This window comes from Castor canadensis, chromosome 6 (genome assembly GCF_047511655.1).
Source record: "Castor canadensis chromosome 6, mCasCan1.hap1v2, whole genome shotgun sequence".
In the NCBI taxonomy this organism is placed as follows: domain Eukaryota; kingdom Metazoa; phylum Chordata; class Mammalia; order Rodentia; family Castoridae; genus Castor; species Castor canadensis.
Window position 1 is genome coordinate 16142432 of NC_133391.1, and position 20704 is coordinate 16163135.

General features: G+C 48.8%; 1 protein-coding gene across 1 annotated transcript in view; it reads right to left on the reverse strand.

Moving 5' to 3' along the window:
* Positions 1–839: 839 nt before the first annotated feature.
* The window catches only part of Caln1 (calneuron 1), a 306904-nt gene continuing 287039 nt past the window's right edge, over positions 840–20704 (reverse strand). Inside the window, exons 5-6 of the mRNA XM_074075771.1 lie at positions 18979–19135; positions 840–6298 (exon numbers count right to left, since the gene is read on the reverse strand). Coding sequence (XP_073931872.1) covers positions 6171–6298; positions 18979–19135 — 285 coding nt within the window. The 3' untranslated portion in view covers positions 840–6170. The remainder of the gene's footprint in view (positions 6299–18978; positions 19136–20704) is intronic.

The following is a 20704-nucleotide window of genomic DNA, read 5'->3' on the forward strand; positions in this document are numbered from 1 at the left end:
GGACTTGGGTCAGGAAAGAAGTCACCAGCCCTGAATGCAGTTGATGGGGACCACCAAGACCCTCTCAGCAGTGGGTCCCCACTCTGACTTTTGCACAAGCAGACTGTCACCTGGCTCACCTTCCCTCTGGTCAGGGAGGGAAGCCACCTCAAAACACCTGCTAGTGGGTGACAGGTCCTGTCTCAGGTACACTTCGGGTTCTTTGCTCTGCTTTCCTGGCAGAACCGCTGGACAGATCTCAGAGCCTGGGCTCGACAGACGTCTGCCTCCTCCCAGCTTCTACCTGGAGGCTCACAAAGATGTCATTTGGGTCAGGCTGGGGACAGCCCCATGGCACTCAGTCCCCTGTATGCTCACAGAGTAGGCCAGCTATATGGGAAAATATTCCAAGAGTAGCACCTACCACCTCTTAAAGTCTTTTTTTTATCCCTCAGGCCCAGGAGGGACCAGCACAGACAAATCCTGCGTTCTCTTGATTATTCTGTGCTGATCAGCCTGCTTTTCTGTCCTATTGCAATATTCCAGCCGCTGCCTCCTTTTCACTTGGACAAATAACTTCTTTTTGTTTGTTTCGGGTTTTTGAGACAGGGTCTTATTTTGCAGCCTAGGCTGGCCTTGAACTCAAAATTCTCCTGCCTCACAGCCTCCCACCACCAAGTGCTGGGATTACAGTCTGTACCACCATGCCCAGCAGACGAGAACTTCTGACAGCCCATCAAGCCTGGGGAAAAGAGGTGGATGGGATGTATCCAGCTTGCTGGGGTGTGCTCAGCTCATAAAATACCCCAGGTGGGGTAGAGGATGGGAATTAGGGAAGTTATGTCCAGCTATATAGAGAGGACTGTCTTCTTGTGACCTGAAAAACTTTTTTTTTTTTTGCAGTACTGGGGAGTGGGTGCTCTACCACTTGAACCACACCTCCAGCTTGTTTTGCTTTAGTTTTCTTTGAGATAGGGTTTTGCTTTTTGCCCAGACTGGCCTGGACCTCGGTCCTCCTATTTTAAGCTTCCTTGTCGCTGGGATGACAGGTACACACCACCATGTCCAGCTTTTTTCCATGGAGTTGGGGGTCTGGAGAACTTTTTCATCCAGGTTGGCCTCCAATCACAATCCTCCCAATCTCAGCCTCCCAAGCAGCTAGGGTAACAGGTGCGAGAGTCAATGGGGCCTGGCTCTTTGTGGTATATTTCAAGCCAACTGAATCACCTTAATTTTGCCTCAGAGACTTTTTGAATGCCAGTTTCATGTCCCTTGAGACTACATTAAGAGGGTCCCAAACCAATTTTAAGTAGGAACCACGGCCGTTAAAATGACCATGAAGAATCAGCAACAAACTTAGTATACACTAAGAGAAAGGTTTGGCTGTTGTTATACTTGACCTCCCTCTTCCAATGCACTGAGTATGGCAAGGCCACCTAACTGAGGACAGTCCCCAGGGATACTTAGTCAAAGTAGAAATGGCCAAACATTTCTGACACTTACATTATCACAGAGACCAAGGCTGTTAAGAGGCTGCACACACCCTCCTCTATTTTGTCACCACCATAAATAATTCAGATTGAAAACCCTCACTGCTGAATAATGCTTTTATTTCTGATAGGTTTTTCCTACCCGTTGGGGAGCTGAATAACCAAGGTGACAGAGGATGGACACTTAACCCTTCACTGAGGAGGCCAGTGACAAGAATTCTGGTCCAGGGTCGTCTGGAGACAGATGCTCTCTGCAGAATGCACCTGTGCCATCCTTCTGGTAATAGACTAGAAACTTAGTCTCAATTCACCTGTATCATGAAGGCATTGCATAAAATTAATGGCCACTCTAACTAGAAGGTCCTTTCTGCATCTTAGTGGGATGGGTTAAATACAAATTTTGATGTGCCTTGGAAGAAATAGTGCAGTAAAATGACCCAATGTGGTTTGAGGTCTCCAACTGGGAGCCTAGGAGCTTCTGTGAGGATAGGAGGAATGGCTCCTGTCCAGCCAGTGCCTTCCTTGGTCACCTTCTTAGTCTGGCTGTGCCCAGGGAGCCCGCTAGCTTCGGGTTTCCAGCAAAGTGCAAACTTCTTTGATTTATGCCCTGAGTCTGGCCTTGAGCCTGGCAGGAGACATTTGGAATAAAAGATAACTTTCTGCCTCCTGGTTCTTAGACATGTCTTTTTATGATCCAGGGAGTAGGATGCTGGTAGCAGCTTATTTGTCCAAATAAAACACCTGTCTTCCATTCGGTTCTTTTTGGAGGACCACCAGACAGTGGTCCATTTGTCATGTGAAACTGGAGACAGGGGCAGGTGGGGAGAAAGACGATGGCTAACACACACCTTTGTCTCTGCAAATAAAACACCCAGAAACTTCTGCAAATACCGGGCTTGGCTAAGGCCGCGGGTAAATCACAGTTCACTCAAGTTCACATTTCTGGCTTGCAGGAGAGCAAACAGATGCTTTTCAAAGCTGAACTTAAAATATGTTTTTGCTCCCAGATGATAATTTTTTTTTTGTCTGGATTTAGGAATTCTTACTCAGGGAAGTGGGATATAGGCTAGGGATGGAGGAGCCTTCACCACAGGACTTCCAGGGAGCTCTTTTTCTCCTGAGGAAACAGAAGATCAAGTTCAAACACAAGAGGAAAAAGCAGAGAAGCTATCTAGATTCTCCCCACAGTACATGCATCCCGGGAGTCAGGTTGCAAATCAGGCAGAACTCGAATGTTCTTTAAGGAAATGTTCCCTATTTTTGTGTGCCTTGGCAAACTCAGGGGAGAATGCAAGGGTTGCCATGGTAACATTTTTTTTTTAATTTCTTTCTTACGGATGGGTACATGGGACTCACACACGTTCTGGAAGCCACTGCCATATTTCCAGCGTTGAGTACTGTTTGGGGCTCAGTCGGAAATGGTGGGAGAAAGCTTCTTTGGGGACCAGAGACTTTTTTCTCCTTCTCTTCCAAGACTGACAACTAATGTGGTCTTGGGCATGGGGACGGGGTACCTATTCTTGTAAGAAGGAGTCAAGTTGGGGGTGACAGAAGCCACCCCCTGGCTGGCAGCCCCTGTCAGACTTCTAGTCCTTGTGTCTAACAGGACAGCTTTGCCCTCCCCTTTTAGATCTGTGGTGACATGGACCTCCTTGGGTGTGGGGACCAGGATTGTTTGGAACCTTGCCTCAAAGCCACTGCTGACCAGTGGGGAGTCCTGACATAGGGTTTGTTTGAGGGGGGCTAGGGAGGGGCTTCCTGAGAAACCTAGCATCCTAGGTACATCTAAGACCAGCCACACAAGCAAAGAAACAAGGGTCCAAGTCACAGCTCCAGACTCTGACCTCCAAAGTCTACAGAATCACACACTGCGCCAGACACTGGGCGCTCTTGTGAGGTGACTGTGGTGGGAAGTTAACCTGTGGGCCACCAAAGAGAATTATGGCATCCTTCTCCCTCTCTCTCCCTAAAAACACCCCATCAGGATTTTCATGACTTCATTCCAGATCAATGGGAGAGAGAGTAGAGTGGTCCTTTTAAAAGAAGGGGTGCTATGTCCTTGTAGGGATCAAGCTTTAACCCCAATCCTGCACAATGGCTTCTCTTGCTGCTGTAGAAATCTCACCCTTTGGGGTCAGTCTTCTCCAGTGGGAGGCAAAAGAACCTCCTAGAAGGAAGCCATTAAAGACATCCTTATTGCCTGCCCTGATAACTACGATCTGCTATGGCTTTGCACGTCCCTCTCATGGGACAGGGGTCCTTTAAGAGTCACCCCTAGGTTTCTGTGCAGACTATTTAGCGTCCCGTACTTCTGCTCCCACAGGGATGTGGTTTAGGGTTAGGGAAACATGCGCCCATGGGATGCGCTGTGCCTTCCCCACTCACCCAGCAGGGAGAGGACAGACATCCCTGGGGAGAAATTGAAGGGGAAGTTGTCAGATGTATCAGCGTTCAGCTCTTGGACCTATTTTAGTTTGGGGTTCCAATCCTAAGAGGGGTGGTGACTCAGCCAAGGGGACAGACAGAAAGGGCAGGCGTGCAGTGGGGCAGGTGACAGGGCAAGGCAGGTAGGGGGGAAAGGCTGGCCAGTGCCTTCCTTGGCTGACCTGGGTAATCCAGACTCCAGGTGATTTCATGGTTCTATGAGAGTGTGACTCTCCATCTTTTGGGCTCTGGGGAGAGCCACCTGCTCCCCTTCCGTGCTATGGCTCAAACCCTAGTTTGACATGTGCTCTTCATGAATATTGACATTACTCTCCACAGTGGGAAAGTCTCTGCAGCTGATCCTGTCCTCCTGCAGGGGACAGTTTGCAGATGTGAACTGAAGGAAGACCCTATGAGGAGACCTTGGGCACTCCAAGTCTAAGAAGGCAGGAGGGAGAGACAGAGGGGGAGAGAAAAAGAGGGAGACAGAGAGAGACAGCTATATATATATAGAAAGAGAGGAAGGGAGAGAGAGGAAGAGAGAGAGACAGAGACAGACGAAGGCGGGAGGGAAGAAGAGAGAGAGAGGGAGGGAAGAAAGGAAGGAGGGAGAGAGAAACAGAAGGGGAGAGAGAAAGAGAGACAGAGACAGAGGGACTTGGAGAGGGATTCAGGAACACACACGTGCACCAAAAAAAGCTACCAGTTGTGGGGTGGGGGGTAGAGCAAAGATAACGGTGCCTCAATACGACAAGAAAAGGGGGAAGGGAGGTGGGAGACGCACGTGGCTTTAGGGTGCCACGTATGCAATTCCATCACAGAGATAAAGACCTGAGTTCGGAAAAGTACAAAGGGAAGTAGGTCATCCAGAGGGGACTGGCTAATCTGGCTGTGCAAGCTCAATTAATAGAAGAGGCTGGTATCGTATCTGGGAAATGTCACGATATGAGAGACCTGTCGTGGTTCTGAAGATGGACCACTGCCATCAGTTCCCTTTCCAAACAGAAGCGTTCTGCAGGTGTAGGAGTCCATGACCTGTCACCTCAGCGAAGCTCGTGAACACCTTTAAAGAACAAAATGAGTCCCTTGCAGAATTTCAGTGCCAGAAGACGTAACATACAGTAGTTTGAGCTTTCCATCACTCTGTTTTGGAGTATATTCTCTCTTAAGCTGGGGAAGGCTGGCAAAGCAAAAAGACGAGGACAGGGAACCATGTGCATGAGTCCTAACTTACAGAGGTCATCTAGCATGGACACCCTGAAGGGTGGTGTTAACTCTGGATGCCTGGGGTGTGGGCTGCCAACGCCTCCTCGCCACCAGGCTGGGTCCCACCTCCACCCCCTCAATCTTCTTCAGCTCCTGCCCCTAAGAAGCAGGGATGAGCATCAGAGGGAAGTCAAGCTCACATCCAGAGTAAGCAATTGGGGAAGAATGGTGCCACACATGAGAAGACAAGTCTATATTGTAGTCTGTCTACATGTCTGTGTTACAGAGATACTCAGGATTATGGGTTTTGTTGTTGTTGTTCCTCTAATAGCAGCACAGGCAGGAAAGCTGGGATGAGAGCTCTCTGCAGATTCTGAAATGCTGGTGCAGGATGGGTTTGAGGAACAGAAAGCCAGGTGCCAAGAAAACCAACTAGGAGCGCCCCAACTCTGCTTATCAAGAGAAGGCAGTAAGAACGGAAGCGATGGGGGTGCAGATGCAGACTGCCAGGGGCTGCACCCCACTTAATGGCTTTCCCCTCATGCCTTGGGTGGGGGGATCTCCTCTGGGTGGAAGAAGGACGCCAGGGCAAGATGAAAGCTCTCCACTTCTGAAGCAACTCAGAAGTCAACCTCAGTGTAGTCTCTGTGGACCCGTGAGTGAGAAGAATTGGGGGTGGGTGGGTGGAGGTAACCGCTGTTCACTCCCCTCTCTCTCTTTCTCTCTGCTTCTCACTCCCTGGTGCCACCATTACCCACTTGGATGGCCACCGGAGTTCCAAGATGAAAATGAAGTGTGTCTTCAGAGTGATGACTGACTGGCGGTTGAAGCAAGAATTCAGAACTCCTGGATAATTATTGCATTAGGAAACCAAACCATTAAAGCATTGAAGTCAGCCCTTTGGTGTCCCTGTCAAGGAGAGGAAATGGATTGGCAACCCCAAGAGCAGGACTTGGGTTCTGAGCTTGTACCATCGTCTGCATCCGTCCATAGGTCCAGGTGTGCTGTATGAGGTCAGCGCCCGCGGCCGTGCACATGCGTGGTGAGGGCGACACAGCCAGGAGGCCGCAGCTACTCCATGCCACTCCGCAGGATCTGGTTGGCAGCAATCAGCATGACACTTATGATGAAGGCCATGGCAAAGGCGCAAATGAGGCTTTTGCGGACGCAGGTCTGGCGGTTCTGTTTCTGGGAATGCACTGGAGTGAGCAGAGGGCAGAGAGAGAGAGAGAGAGAGAGAGAGGAAGGAGGGTTGGGAAGAGAGAGAAAAGAAAAATGACAAAGTGAGACACATGGCTTGTCTTCAACAAGCATCCGATAGGACAAATGCTGGTTGAACCAAGTGGACAAGAACTTAGGGGCCTCAGACATCAGTGGTAAAACACCAGTAACAGAATCCACCATGGATACAACATGCAGAGCTGGCAGAAGCTCCCAGATACAATACAGCCGAGTGTCCTGTCTGTGTGTTTCATACAAGACACCATCCAGCCACGGCTGGCTCCCAATTTGCAGCGATATATTTGGAGTGAAGTTTGGTTGCTATTCTTATGCTTTTGTGCAGACCTGGGAGCAACTTACCTATCATGGCATTGGTTTGGGGCAGCTGCTGGTCAAATGGATTCTAAGTGGCTTTTTTTTGTTTTGGTGGCACTGGGGTTTGAACTCAGGACCTTGCACTTGCTAGGCAGGGGCTCTACCACCTGAGCCACACCCCCAGCCCTTTTTGCTTTTGTTATTTTTCAAATAGGGTCTTGAGTTTATGCCCAGGGCTGGCCTGGACCCAGACCTCCTATTTTTGATTCCCATGTAGCTGGAGTGGCAGGGGTGCACCATTGTGCCCAGCTTTTATTGGCTGAGATGGGGATGGGGTCATGATAACCTTTTCCCCAGAATCAAGATCCTCCCAATCTCTACCTCCTTACCAGCTGAGATTACACATGTGATCCACCACACCCAAGCTAGTGCCATCAGTTTTAAAGGTTCACAAGAAGTCATTCATGGGTCTCAAAACAGCATTAATTACTGGGTTACTAACACGAGTTACAATCAGAGAAATGTAAAAAAAGCAAGAAACAAAAGCAGTGGTGACATGTACTAAGGAGACGGTTGCTTTGCCAGGCATTGCTTTTCTGAAGTTCTCCCCTACAGCCAGAGTCTCTTCCCTCCCCATGTCCTTTCCTGTCCACCTCTACCCCTCTCCCTCCCTATCCCATCTCTACCTTTGCACATGGTTTACCACATAGTTTTCATATTTGTGCCCAGGAGGAAGCATCTATACCAGAACTCACTTGACCAAACCAGCAACCTGGGATGTATGGGTCAGTGTTTTGAGGCTATGACAGAATACCTGAGGCAAACAACTTATAAAAGGAGAAATTTAATCCATTATCCTCTGGGTCTACTGTTATGGACTGTGGTAAGCAGAACAATATTATGTCAGGAGGGGGGAGTGGAGCAAAGATGCTTACTTCATGGTGTCCAGAAAGGGGCAGGGGAGAGAGAGAGAGAGAGAACCAGAAGGCTCGGGGAGGAGGCATGCCCTTTAAGGACCCCTGAGACTCACTTCCTCCAACCACAGCCCACCTCCCAAAGGCCCATTAAGCTATGAGCTCACCCACTGGTTAATGCATTGATCCAATCACCTTCCAGGGATTGGGTCCACTGGCTGGGGCCACACAGGAGCCCCCTTTGGGAACATTTTAGAGCCAAACCCCAGTACTGGACACTGATACAAGTGGGGCTCTCTACCTCACTGCACCACTACTGGGTAGAGCCTGGCGATGTGTATTTTAAGTTCTCCAGGGGGCTAGGCAATTTCCAGAGTTGTGATTCAGTAGACTGTGGTGGAGTTTCTGAGTTGCTGGGGGCAAGAGAGGAGCCATGTGAGTGTGTGCGTGCGTGCGTGCGTGTGTGTGTGTGTGTGTCCGGGTTGTTGGGGTTGTTTAAAGATGGCTCTTTAAATTTAGCCATTAAAGGTTGGCGCTGACAGAGTGGCTGAAGCAGTATGAGTGCCTCAGCAAGTGTGAGGCGCTGAGTTCAAACCTCAGTGCTGCCAAAAAAATAAAAATATTCATTTCAAATCACAGGAAATAAAAACTAGAATAAAACAAATAGACAATAATAAAGATCAGCAAAGCCAGGGGTGTGTGTGTGGTGACTGATGCCTGGAATCTGAGCACATGGGAGACTGAGGCAGGAGGATTGAAAGTTCAAAGCCAGCCAGGGCTACACAGCAATAACCCATCCCAAAATATAAAAAAACTAGACCCCCCCAAACACCAGCAAAACCCAAACAAACACCAAAAGAAAATCTGCAAAAGATATTTGTCTAGCATGTGCAAAGCCCTCGGTTAGATTCCTAGCACCAAAAAAAAATTAGCCATAGAAATGGTCAAGGTTGGTCCACAGGTCTTTCAAGAGCATACAAGATGTCAATCTGAAGTTCAAGTTCAATCTTTTCTTTGGCATGCAGTGGTTACTGAGATTTCAGGAAGCAGCAGGAAGCCGCCAAAAAAACCAGAGCGGTCCCTGAGACAAGGGGACGTCTACAAATTACATCAAACAGGAAGCCTCTCCGGCACCCTGCACTTTGCAGAGAGCCCCCAGCAGCCCTCCCCAGCACTCCTGGATCATTTCCACTGTCCTGTCTTAGGTCTCCTTGTCATCTTTAATCCTCCCGGACCCACTGAGCTTGTGCCTCCCTTAGGTGACTTAAAAGTACTCTGTGGATCAACTCTCCTCTTGCTGATTAGGTCTGGGTCTTAAGTTCTTAGCCAGAGGAAGAAAATTTCCTCGGCGCCAAGATGCGTTTCCCTCAGGAGTGGGCAAACGTAAAAAAGATGCTGAGCCTTAGGAAGGAAAAAGAAGGCAGCACTGAAGAAGAAGATGGAGCAGAAAATGAGATGGAGGCATGGATGTGGCGTGTCACAACACTTTCTGAGGCTGGCTAAGGTATTCTGCACATGAACACTTCTGAAGCAGTCACTTCTCCTTCCACCCTGAGGGTGTCAGGGAGAGAAAAGGGCGAGGCTGGGCTGAGGGACAAGCCTTCTGCAGAAGCCCTGCTTTGTGAAGGACAATCGGGAAACAAGGATTGTTCCTTGGAGTAGTTGACTACACCTTTGATCTCGAAACCCTTCAGGGCAGAGAGAAAGAAGACAATGTCCTATGAGCACAGGGGACGTCTAGCTCACTCCTTGGCCCCAGGAGCTCTGACACAGCTCCTAACTCAAGCTTGAAATTCACAATCTGTGCCTTAATGACAATTGTTGGGCCCCCGAATGTTGGCATCCCCATAAATTTTGTGGGGCAGAGCAAAAATTCCAAGAGGGAACTAGAACAAAATCTGTTCTCCTGATGCTCCCCTTTGCAATCGTGTGACCCCAAGAAAACTAATGTCCCCTGCCCCTCAATTTCATCTATAGGATGGGGACGTGGGAAGGGGGAATAAGATCTACCTTGTGAGGATTAGGGCAGAGAAAGGTGCTGGGATATTGTTTGCACCCAACGGATGCCAGACCTGATAGAGAAAGCCCTTAACACCGCATCCAGTTCTAAAAAGGGAAACAGGACTTTTTCTTTTTTTGTGGTACTGGGGTTTGAACTCAGGTCCTACACCTTGAGCCTCTCCCTTTTTTGTAATGGGTGTTTTTCAAGATAGGGTCTCATGAACTATTTGCCCCAGATGGCCTCCAACAGCGATCCTCCTGATCTTTGCCTCCTGGGTAGCCAGAATTGCAGGCAGGACTTTTTGAAAGGCTGGGTTCTACGTGTTCTTCTGGTTTGTTTTGTGTGCACAATGACGTAAGGCAGATCTCACGTAAGGTGGGTGCGGTGCGGGTGCATTGCTTTCCTTTGATCGATACTCAAAACGTCTGCATAAACTCTTAATCTTCTGCTTAACAATGGAAAGAATGTCAGACACTTGCTGTAGTTGGCAGAAGTATGTCAGGGGAGAAGTAGTGGCACTGGGGTTTGAACTCAGGGCCGTGTGCTTGCTAGGCAGGTGCTCTACCACCTGAGCCAGGCTCCCGGTCTTTCTGCTTTAGGTTATTTTTCAGGTGAGGGCTTGCACTTTTTTGCTGAGGTGGCCTCAGGTTGCAATCCTACCTGTGCCTCCCTCATAGCTGGGATTATAAGAATGTGCAACTGAGGCAGGAAATTCAGGGAAAATATCCAAGCCGGGTCATAAGGAACAGGTGGCCTCCTTGTAGATCATGGTGAGAAGAGCAGGTGTTCTAGCTGCACCCAGAACCGCCCCAAAACGTCCCTTTTGTGGCAAAAGCTACAGAAACAGCTAACCACAGCTGCCGAGTAAGCAGGACGATGAACTGTAATTGACTTACCTAAATACAGAAAGGAAAGATCTTGTCTCAAAGGAACCCATTGTCCTGGATCCCCTAATTATACCCTAATGAACATGGATGGCATCTCTGCATACAATTTTAACAGTGAATTCGCACGTGCAGTACCCCTGTCACTCAATCTGTCAGTCACCAAAAGCCACTCCTAAGCACCGACCAAATCTCCCCTCCCCCTTGCTAGAGTCTAAATTCCCTCTTGAGCCAAGGCCTGGGGATCTGGAGCTGCAGATGTCACCAGTAACACCACCACACCTAGCTTTGTAGTGAGATAGGGTCTCACTAACTTTTTGCCTGGGCTGCTCTCCCAATCTCTGCCTCCTGGGTAACTGGATTATAGACATGAGCCACTGTACCTGGCCTCTTCCTCTTCCTCCTCGTCCTCCTCCTTCTGTGACACTGGGGTTTTTCTCAGGGTCTTGAGATTGCTAGGCAGGTGCTCTACCACCTGAGCCACCCCTCCATCCCTTTTTGCTTTAGTTGTTTTTTGCATACAGTCTTAATTTTCCCTCAAGGCTGGCCCTGGACCATGGTCCTCCTATATACACCTCCCACTTATCTTGGGTCACGGCACACTCCACCATGCCTGGCATACTTGTTGAGATAGCATCTCATTAACTTTTTGCCCAGGCTGACCTCGAACCATGATCCTCCTGATCTCAGCCTCCCCAGTAGCTGGGATTACAGGTGTGAGCCACCCTGCACAACTCCCATCTGCTTCTGGATAGTCATTTACGGCCCAGCATTCACCACTAAGCACTTGCATTGCATGCTATTTTTGCATCTTTATTTCTCCTCAGTGTCTGTTGTTTATCTCCCTACGAAGATTCTAGGTCAGTCTGGGGTGGAAGTTCCAGATCTGACTTCTTCACTGAACTGCCACTTAGAGGCTTTGGGCAAGTGACTGAGCAATTTCTCCGAGCCTCAGTTTCCCTCTCTGTCAAAGGAGCTAATGATATCTGCTCTAGTCATTATTTCAAAGATCAGTGAGGTACTCGAACTGAGGGCTGCTGGGGAAGTCAGCTTCCATTCCCTGGGAGAGGGAAGAGAGGACTGCTTTTCTTCCCTTCTGTTCCCTGCAGCCTCCAGCACAGGGCTGAGCGGGCCTCAGAAGCCCCCACACCTCTGCCCACCTTCTTTCTCTCATTATTAATTCAGACCAAACTGCAGCTGGCCTCGCCTTCTCAGAGCTTTGTGTGCCTCCCCCTCGCCCTCGCCCTCCTGGTCCAGGCCACAGCACAGGAATCACTCCTGACGGGCCCCTTCCCTCCCATGGCCTGCTCCCCTCCCCTGGCCACCACTGTGCACCCCCTGCTGTCTACACCCGACTCTGCAGCTTGTCCTTCTTTCCTCCCTCCCTCCCTCCCTCCCTTTCTCCCTTCCTCTTTCCCTCCCTCTCTTCCTTTCCTCTCTCCTTCCCTTCCTCCTTCCGTCCCTCACTCCTTCCTTCCTTTCCTCCTCCCTCCCTCACTTCTTTCCATCCCTCCCTCCCTCCTTCTTTGCTTCCTCCCTCCCCTTCCCCCCCCACCTTCCTTCCTTCCTTTTTGGTGGTACTGGGGTTTGAACTCAGGGCCCCATGCCTGCTAAGCAAGTGCTCTATCACCTAAGCCACGTCACCAGGCCTTGCTTTCAGCTTGTTTTTCAGACAGGGTCTCATGCCTCTGGCGACCAGTAGGAGGGAGAAGCTTTCGGGTCCCACAGCGCTTTACAGCAGCCACCGTGTGGGTTGTGCAGAGCCGTGAGAATGGAAAATCTAATTCCCGATTTCCTCACCGCACATGGCGTGGTGATCTGTCTCCCCTGCTGTCTACACCTGACCCTGCAGGCAGTGTTCTCCTGCCAGTGGTGCCCTCTGACCTCTCTTCTTTGGGGGTGTATTAGCTGCTTTTCTCATTACTGTGACAAAATACCTGAGAGGAACAACGTAAGAGGAGGAAGGGTTTATTTGGGGTTGGCTTCAGAGGTTCAGCCTGCGGCTGTGCTTGACCAGGGCATCATGGTGGCAAGAATGTGTGGAGTAGGAAGCGCTCACCTCATGGCGGCCAGGAAGCAAAGAAAGAGGACAGGGTCAGTGCCCTCTATCTTCCTAAAAGCCCTGAAAGCTTTTTAGCAAGCCCCGTGTCCTGACAGGCTCCTGTCTTGGCCAGACCTGAGTTTGCAAGCGTTAGTGACAGACTGTCTTCCTATTTTAAGTGATTCACTCTGCTTCCCTCAGCACACGACAGACAGTGCCACTTGCATTTTCTCTTGGAGACAGTCGTTTGCACAGAACTTACCACTGACCATCTGGGTGGCCCTGGATGTGATGGGCTTGCAATGCCCCTGCCTTCAATCTTGGTGTCTGGAAACTGGGTTGCATGTCTTTCTGACTCTCAAATGAAGAAGCCAGACTCTTAACAGCTCTGATTTCTTATTCCATGGCTGGTCTACCAGAGGGATGGCTCTGGCTGGGATTCTGAGACTCAGGAGTGTTAAAAAAAAAAAAAAAAAACGGCAGCACCAACCCTAGCTCAGGTGGGTCTCAAAATAAGAGCAAGCTACCAGGTTTGAGAACTATTAATGCTCTCTGAGTCTTCCAGCTTCTACATTTTATGAGTCTATAAAATTGCCTATTTACACAGCCTAAAATGGAGCTAATTAAGAGACACTGGAAATAAAAGGCAGACTATTTGGCAAAGGAAGGGGACCAGTGGGTGGGGAAGTGGGGGAGACTAGAGAGTAATGGAGGGTGAAGATGATCAACGCACATTATGTGTATGTATGAAAATGTCACAGTGAAACCCATTAAAATGTACCCCCATACTAGCACTTTAAAAGAAAGCCATGATGGAAAGGGAATTTTTTATACCTCAATGATATCACAAATGCTCAGCCATCCAGGTAAAACCTGAAGGAAGAGAGGGAGGTGGGTTTTTAAGCCAGGGCAGAGTCGGAGCCCTTACCCAGCTCTGTTTTTGCATCTTTATCAAACACAGGCCCCCAGGTCTCTACCTGGCATGTCTTAAAGTCCCATCACTCCTTAGATCACTTCTCTACAGAGTCTCCGAACAGAAAAAAAAATCTTTTTTGTCTAAAGTCCTAAATCTCTTTGAAAACTGACCCCTGTGTCACCACTGGCCACTACCAGCCTCAGTTCCACACGGGAGGCCGTGTCTACCCAAGGAGACAGGTTTTATTTCAGGAAAATCACAGCACAGACGAGCTGGGAGCAGATGGCACGGTGACATATTGTGCCCTTTTCATTTGGATGGACACGAGACACCCATTGGGCATGGGCAGGTGACCCACGGCTCTTGCTACCCAGGTGTGCATTTTATAAGCCAACAGGAAGTTCAGCTGGGGACCTTGGACTTTGCCTCAAAATTCTTTCTGTCTACTGAGCCCAGAAATTTTTTCTATTCAGATGTAACTACCATTGTCCAATCTTTGCGTTGAGTAGATGAGCAGAATAAGGCTCAGAGAGGTTGAATCACAATCCCAGGGTCACACAGTCAAGGTGAAACAGAGCTGGGAACAGAGCTCACACACCTGCGCTGGAAGTCTTTTGGGAGTTACCTGGCCTGTGTGCTCCTTCCTCAACATTTATTCCTCTTGTCCACCATAAAGCAGTGCTGAGTGACACAGAGACACTTGGCTGTGTCTTTCACAGAATCTATTTATTCCCTGGCTGATCGGTTTTTTTTCTTTATTTCCCTCTCCTGCGTATGTTGTCAGAATGTCGAGAAAAATCTGACAGCTGGGACTCCATTTGGGGACCACACTAGGGGCTGTGTCTCCAGAGGGTTCACCCACAGTCTCGCTGCACTTTCAAATGTAATACAATTTCATCGGCAGTGACATGGAGCATGAGGGAGAAGGTGAAATGCCATTTCCTAGGGAGACTTAGGGGTGGCTCAGTCCATGCAAGTGACCCCCAGTGACACGTGAAGAAGCCATGGTAGTGCTTGATGAGTGGAGTTCAAATCCCTAACCAGTTTGACCTTGGACAAAGGACTTCTCCTTGCTCAATTCAATTTCCTCATCTGTAACCAGAGAGGCAACAGAGCTTACTCCTCAGGGCTGTGAAGGTCAGGTGAACCTGCTAGCAAGTGACCAGCACTTCGTAGACACACTGGGCCATTTTCTCCCACCCTTTCCTCCTGGACTGTCAATATAGGCAGTAAATTTTTTTGAGGTGAGCACTCCCAGACTTAATGTACAGTGTCAAGCTGTCATAAGAACAGTTCCTAAGGATTCCGTGACAGACGGACAGATGAGTCAGCCACGGGACCGCCAGATTCCACATACACCATATAATAAGACCCAATGTAATGTGACACAAATTAGCCTTCCAGTGTCACAGAGTTTCTGTTCTCAAAAAATAAGGCGGGTATGGTGGTGCACTTCTATAATCCCAGCACTCAAGAGGGTGAGGCAGGAGGATCTTGAGTTCTACACCAACCTGGGCTATAAAACTAACAAAAAAAGAAAACACCCAATCTTTGGTGATTAAAAGTAGCCAAGTGGAAGTAAAACAGCTTAAAATTCTTTTAAGAGTAGTCAGCCGATGCTGACCTGTTTATTTTTCCAAATAATTAGAACACAAAGCTGGACAATGAAGACTGAAGTCCACTGGGCACAATTTATCTGAATGAGGGAATTCTGAAAGACCTGGGGTGGGGAGAGCCTGGAAGTTACACTTTTAACCGGAGGTGTCTGATGAGAGGGCAATGCCAGAGAGCCCCTCAGATTCAGTGGGGTGAAACGACTTCCCATGCACGAAGCTCCCAGCACAGTGGGTGACCCGGGGCCAGCACATGGCTTAGTCTGGAGGATTCTCTACACAGAAACCAGGAGGGAGCAAAGGTGAGCCACTGCAGAGCCCTGATTAGTTTATTCTGGTCTCTTCCTGCCTCCACGTGGGCCTCTTGAAGGACGTCACCACATGGAGCGGTCCCCACTCAGGGCTCCCTTAACAGGGTGGGACGCCACCTTCCCTCTGAGCTTGGACGTCCACCCCGGTTCCTCTTGTCCTTTCCTTGGGAGGCAGTGGAGAAATTGCTGAACCCACTGACTGCACAGCCCTATCTACCACAAGGGGAGGGCAGACAGGAATGCGTGAAGGGCTCTGTGTATGTGTTGACCTAAAAATTCAAACAAAGATGACAAAATCAAACCAAAGCCAACACTGAGAGATGAAGTTCACGTCCCAGTCAAAAATCTCTGTCCGGAACACCACGGGAAAGTCTTTTGCTGAGTAACACACCAAGCAATGCGGCTAGGACTTCACTTAATCAATCCTTCCTTCCCCCGACCCCATTCCTTCCTTCCTCCCTCCCTCCCTCCATCTTTCTTTCCTTTCTTTTGCTGTTTTTGAGACAGGGCCTCTCTACGCAGCCCAGGCTGGCCTTGAACTCACAATCCTCTTGCCTCAATGTCTCGAGTGCTGGGATTATAAGCGGTGCACCACCTTGCCTGCTTCAAGACCCGACAAGTCTTAAACCTACACGCACACCAATGAGTCTGTGTTTGGGGTCCAGTAGCACCTACTTAATACCTTAAAAAAATATCTCTGACAGACAAATATGTAAAATTGGTCACAAGCCATACAAGAAAATGACATGCTAATTACACACCAGTGTTCTTTACCCACGGCTGGGTGGGGGCCTGGCATTGATTTATTGGCTCCCAATGGCAGCCTTTGCCACTGCTGCCTGTACCAGCCGTGAAAGCAGACCGGCACGACCTCTGTTTGAAGTCCCTTTGTCGTGCATCTATTTTATTACATATTTAAGCTTTTATTAACATAAAAGGTGCTGCTTAGAACTGAGATGACTTTACTGTGGCAGGCTTGCCCTTTCTGAAATTGCTAAGACTGGTGACATTTTCTGAAGAAAACACTGGTTCACAAAGCCTCTGTGGATGCCAGAAACCTCTTTCCCACCCATCCCAAGGCTGTTTGCAGACATCGGGGTCTACTGTTCCCCCAAGTTTTAGCCTAACTCCTGCCTCCCTCGGCCCTCCAAAAATCTCCTGTGCTAGATTTTTTCCATCACTGTGACAAATACCCAAGTAAAACCCAAGGAAGGACGGATTTTCTTTTTTGGCTCACGGTTGCAGTCCATGGCCTGCTGGCTCCATTGCTTTGGGCCTGAGACAAGACAGATTTTCACGGTGGTAAAAGCATGGTGGACAGGAAGAAGAGAAAATGACAGGAAGGGACAAGGGACAAGGTATATCTCAGCAGGGCACACCCCAGTGACTCACTTCCTCCTGCTAGGCCCCATCTTCTAAAATTTGTACCACCTCCCCAAATAGTGCCATCAGTGGGGACACAGGTTTCAGCACATGAGCCGGTGAGGGACACTTTGCATTCAAACCATAACACCTTTGTACGTCCTGTGGAAGTGGGGTTGTCTGTGACAGTCCCATTCTGCCCTGGTAGGATATGTATGGCTCCAGCTCTAAATACAGTCATTGATGCTACAGCTCAGCCTCCCACCATGGACAGGGACACCACCGCAGAAGCTTATGGATCACAGTTGGCAGCTGCTTGATTGACACAGCGTTTGTGAAGAGTTTCAACTCGAACGTCTTTACAAGAGGCATTGCTGTCTACTTTGCCCCACTCCCCACCATTCCCTATTACTCTGACTTGAGTTAGTTGAGTTTTCAACCTAGGTGTGTAAGCCATCGTTTGCTTTCTCTCATCATGGCACTGATGGAGCAACCCAGCCCAGACAGGCGATGGGAGCTCAGATCTGCATGCACAGCCAGTGACTCCTGAGAACAGCTCGGCACTGAGCTGCCTTCCTCCCTTGGTGCTTGACTATCTTAGCACAGCAGCTCTGAAACCAGGTAACCAAGCATCACTGTGGTATCTATGTGACGGTTTACAAGCTGTGTATATTCAGGAAAGAAGAAAAGAAAAAGATAGTTTCATTTCCTTAAGAAGTCTTGCTGGATGCTGGTGGCTCATGCCTGTAATCCTAGCTAGTCAGGAGGAAGAGAAGTCTCAGCATTGGCGGGGCATGGTGGTGCACACCTGTAATCCCAGTACTTGGGAAGCTGAGACAGGAGGGTTGTGAACTCCAGGCCAGCCTGGGCTACATACTCTTAAAAAAATTCTTACCATTGAACAAGTTAAAAATTGCTGATAGTCTGCTAATGGTGTTTTCATGTAATTATAAATTCTTTTCCTGTTCATCAGAGCTGTTAAAGGGGCCCTATTTTTCAAAGTTGGTAAGAGAAATTGAATTCTTTAGCTTACCAGGATCTGTTAACTGAGTAGGAGATAAAGTAGGCAGTTTTTTACCTTAAATTTCTTTTCACAAGACCAAGAAAACAATGCCTTTTCACAGGTCTCTCTTTTGAGCTCAGCAGAGTCTTATTCTGTAACTGCTTGGTGAAGTTCATGAAAGGACTCCATCCCTGGGTTCTTTTGGGTCAGTGCATTTGGAGAACACAGAGATTACTGTGCCCAAGGAGTCTGCAGAGGAAGCGGGATGACCCTGACATTTACAGATGAGGGCGCACAGAGCAGGTATGCCCCTTGGCCAAGGTCACACGGTTAGCCCATGGACTTGAGCCACATTTGTTGACAGCTTAAATTGGATCTTTTACCCTCCCCGCCAAGCATCCAGGCTCCCCCAATTGAAGGCAAATGCCACAAAGCCACACCACAGCCCGCCTCTGACTCAGAGGTCATCAGAGGATTAAAAAGTCAAAGTTTGAGGGGAGGAAATAAACAGAATAAAAGAAATTCAGTCCCGTTTTTCATTATTAATATTTAAGTTGATATTCAAAGGGGTGTCTCGATGTGACCCCGCTGTGAGTCTACTTTACTTTGGTCCATTCAGCCCCTCCCATTGCTCTCCCTCACCCCTTCACCTCCCACCCCCCATTTCACCAGCTTTCAGTGCACATCCTTACGTCCTCCACCTTCACAGATGTGACGTTTTATGACATCACTGATGCTCTGTCGTTCTCTTCCCTTCCCCTCCTCCCCGAGTTCCATGGAGCAGAGCCACTGTTACACGCATGTCTACACCTGAGTTTGTGTGTGACCGTGCTTGGTTTTGTGTGTGTATATCTTTGGATCTGTCAGGGCTGTGACATAGGTACAGTGGAGGGAACTTTTGGGAGGGGAGGGTCAATGAAGGAGGTGAAGGTGAGGGAATGTGGTGGATGGACTTCATATACTTCTATGAAACAGAAGAAAGACACCTCTCGCAATTGCTGTAAGAGCAGCGGGGAGGGGGTCAAAGGGGAGAGATGATGGGGGTGACTTAACCACTGTACAATCTAAGCCTATCTGGAATTGTCACAATGAATCCCCCCTGTATAATGAATATATCCTGATAAAAAAATTAATGAAAAAAAAGAGAAATCCAGCGTATCTTGGGAGAACAGACCTTTTGAGCAGGTCCTGAGGTTTTGGTGTTAGCACCCCGGAAAATTGCAAGCAGTTTTCACATGGAGTGCGCGGGGCCCTGGCCCAGCCCAGCCCAGGAAGAAGGCAGAGTCGGGGTCCCTACCTCCTTCAAACTCTGTCTGGCAGCTCCCCGAGGTCTCGTTGAGGCTTTCCTCCTCGTTGACAATGATGTTCTCGATGTCCTTCATCGTTAAGTGATCCCGGAAGGCGTGATAGAGGATGTGTTTCAACTCCTCCAGCGTTATCCTCTGCATGTCAAACTGGAGAGAAAGGGACAGTGAGATGCAGTCTGTGGACACAAAGGTCACAGTTCCACCATGACCACGTCTTCTTGGGAACCCTGTCTGCGCTCTCAGTTTCCATCTGTTCAGCTCCAGGCATCTTTGTGAACTTGAAGGGACTTTCTGGGAACATCTCTCCCCTCCATTTAGGCTCTTGGAGAAAAAAAAAATGCCACCTGCTAGTTTGATTTCCTAGTCACGTAGCCATCTGCTCTCAACCCTCCCCCTCTCCTGTCCTTCAGAGTTGGGTCACACCTCAGATAGTGTGTGTGTTTCTAAAAATGTTATTGTTTTCCAAGAAACCAGCCATTCCCATCTTGCTGTGAACAGCCGCTTAAGTACGAATCTGTTATGGTGGTCCTCAATATGGTAGTGTTGAGATGGGGGACACCTTTAAGAGACGGGGCCCAGTGGAAAGTGGTTAGGTCATTGGGGTGCTGCCCTTGGAAGGGATTCAGGTAGTTCTTTTGGAACCCAGTTAGTTCTCACAAGTGCAAATCTGACCCTAAATCACTTTCTGGTCTCTGACCCTAAATCACTTTCTGGTCTCTTGTCTCACCGTGTGATCACTTATTCATGTGTTGTTGACATTGTCACCACCTCCACCATGAGGCTTTCATCAGAGCTGAGTAGAAACCAGCACCACACCCTTGCATCTCCAAAACTGTGAGCTAAAGAAACCCTTTTTCTTTACAAGTTTCCCAGTCTTGGGCATTTTGTTACAGCAATGGCAAATGGACTAATGCAGTATCAAAGGATGCATCTTGTTCCAATGCCCTTATCAGATAAAATGCAAGTTCACGGCCACAGTTATAAAGGACGGCTGGAGGGGAGGTGTGGGGCTCCCTGTAATGTCCTGTCTCTCTCCACTTATGTCAGGTTTGGAAATGCTATTTTTTCAGTCAATGAAGTGTGAGTAGTAGGCCTGTATCCAGTTACAAGCTGTAAGAGCCACTGTGTGATTCTATTGTTTGTTCTTTTCCCTCCACAGAGGGGCTGCTCATTCCAGATGGGGACAAAGTGTAGAAGCCCTGAAGCCATCTCATGAAGGACAAGCAGTGTGTATTAGGAATGCCCTTTATAGCTGGGTGGTGGCCCACACCTGTCACCCCAGCTACACAGGAGGCTGAGATAGGGAGGATCCATGGTTCCATCTCAGTCCGGTCTAAAAAGTTCACGAAACCTTATCATCTCCGTGTAAAATAGTGGGTGTGGTGGTCCTGTCATCCCAGGGACTTCAGGAACCAAAAATAGGAGGATTGTGGTCCAGGTTGATCTGGGCAAAAGGTGAGACCCTCTGTGAAAAATAACCAAAGCAAAAGGGGCTGGAGGAATGCCTCAAGTGGTTGAGTGCTGTCTAGTAAGAGTGAAGTCCTGAGTTCAAACTCCAATACTACCTGCAAGGAAGGGAGGGAGGGAGGGAGGAAAGAAGAACCATTTGGTGTTATTTGCCATGGAGGTTTTGGATAGCTAGGTATATCTTAGAGCATCTGACAGTTGGTTTGCAAGCTGAGAAAAAGAACAATCCAGCCAGCTCTCTTTCTGTTT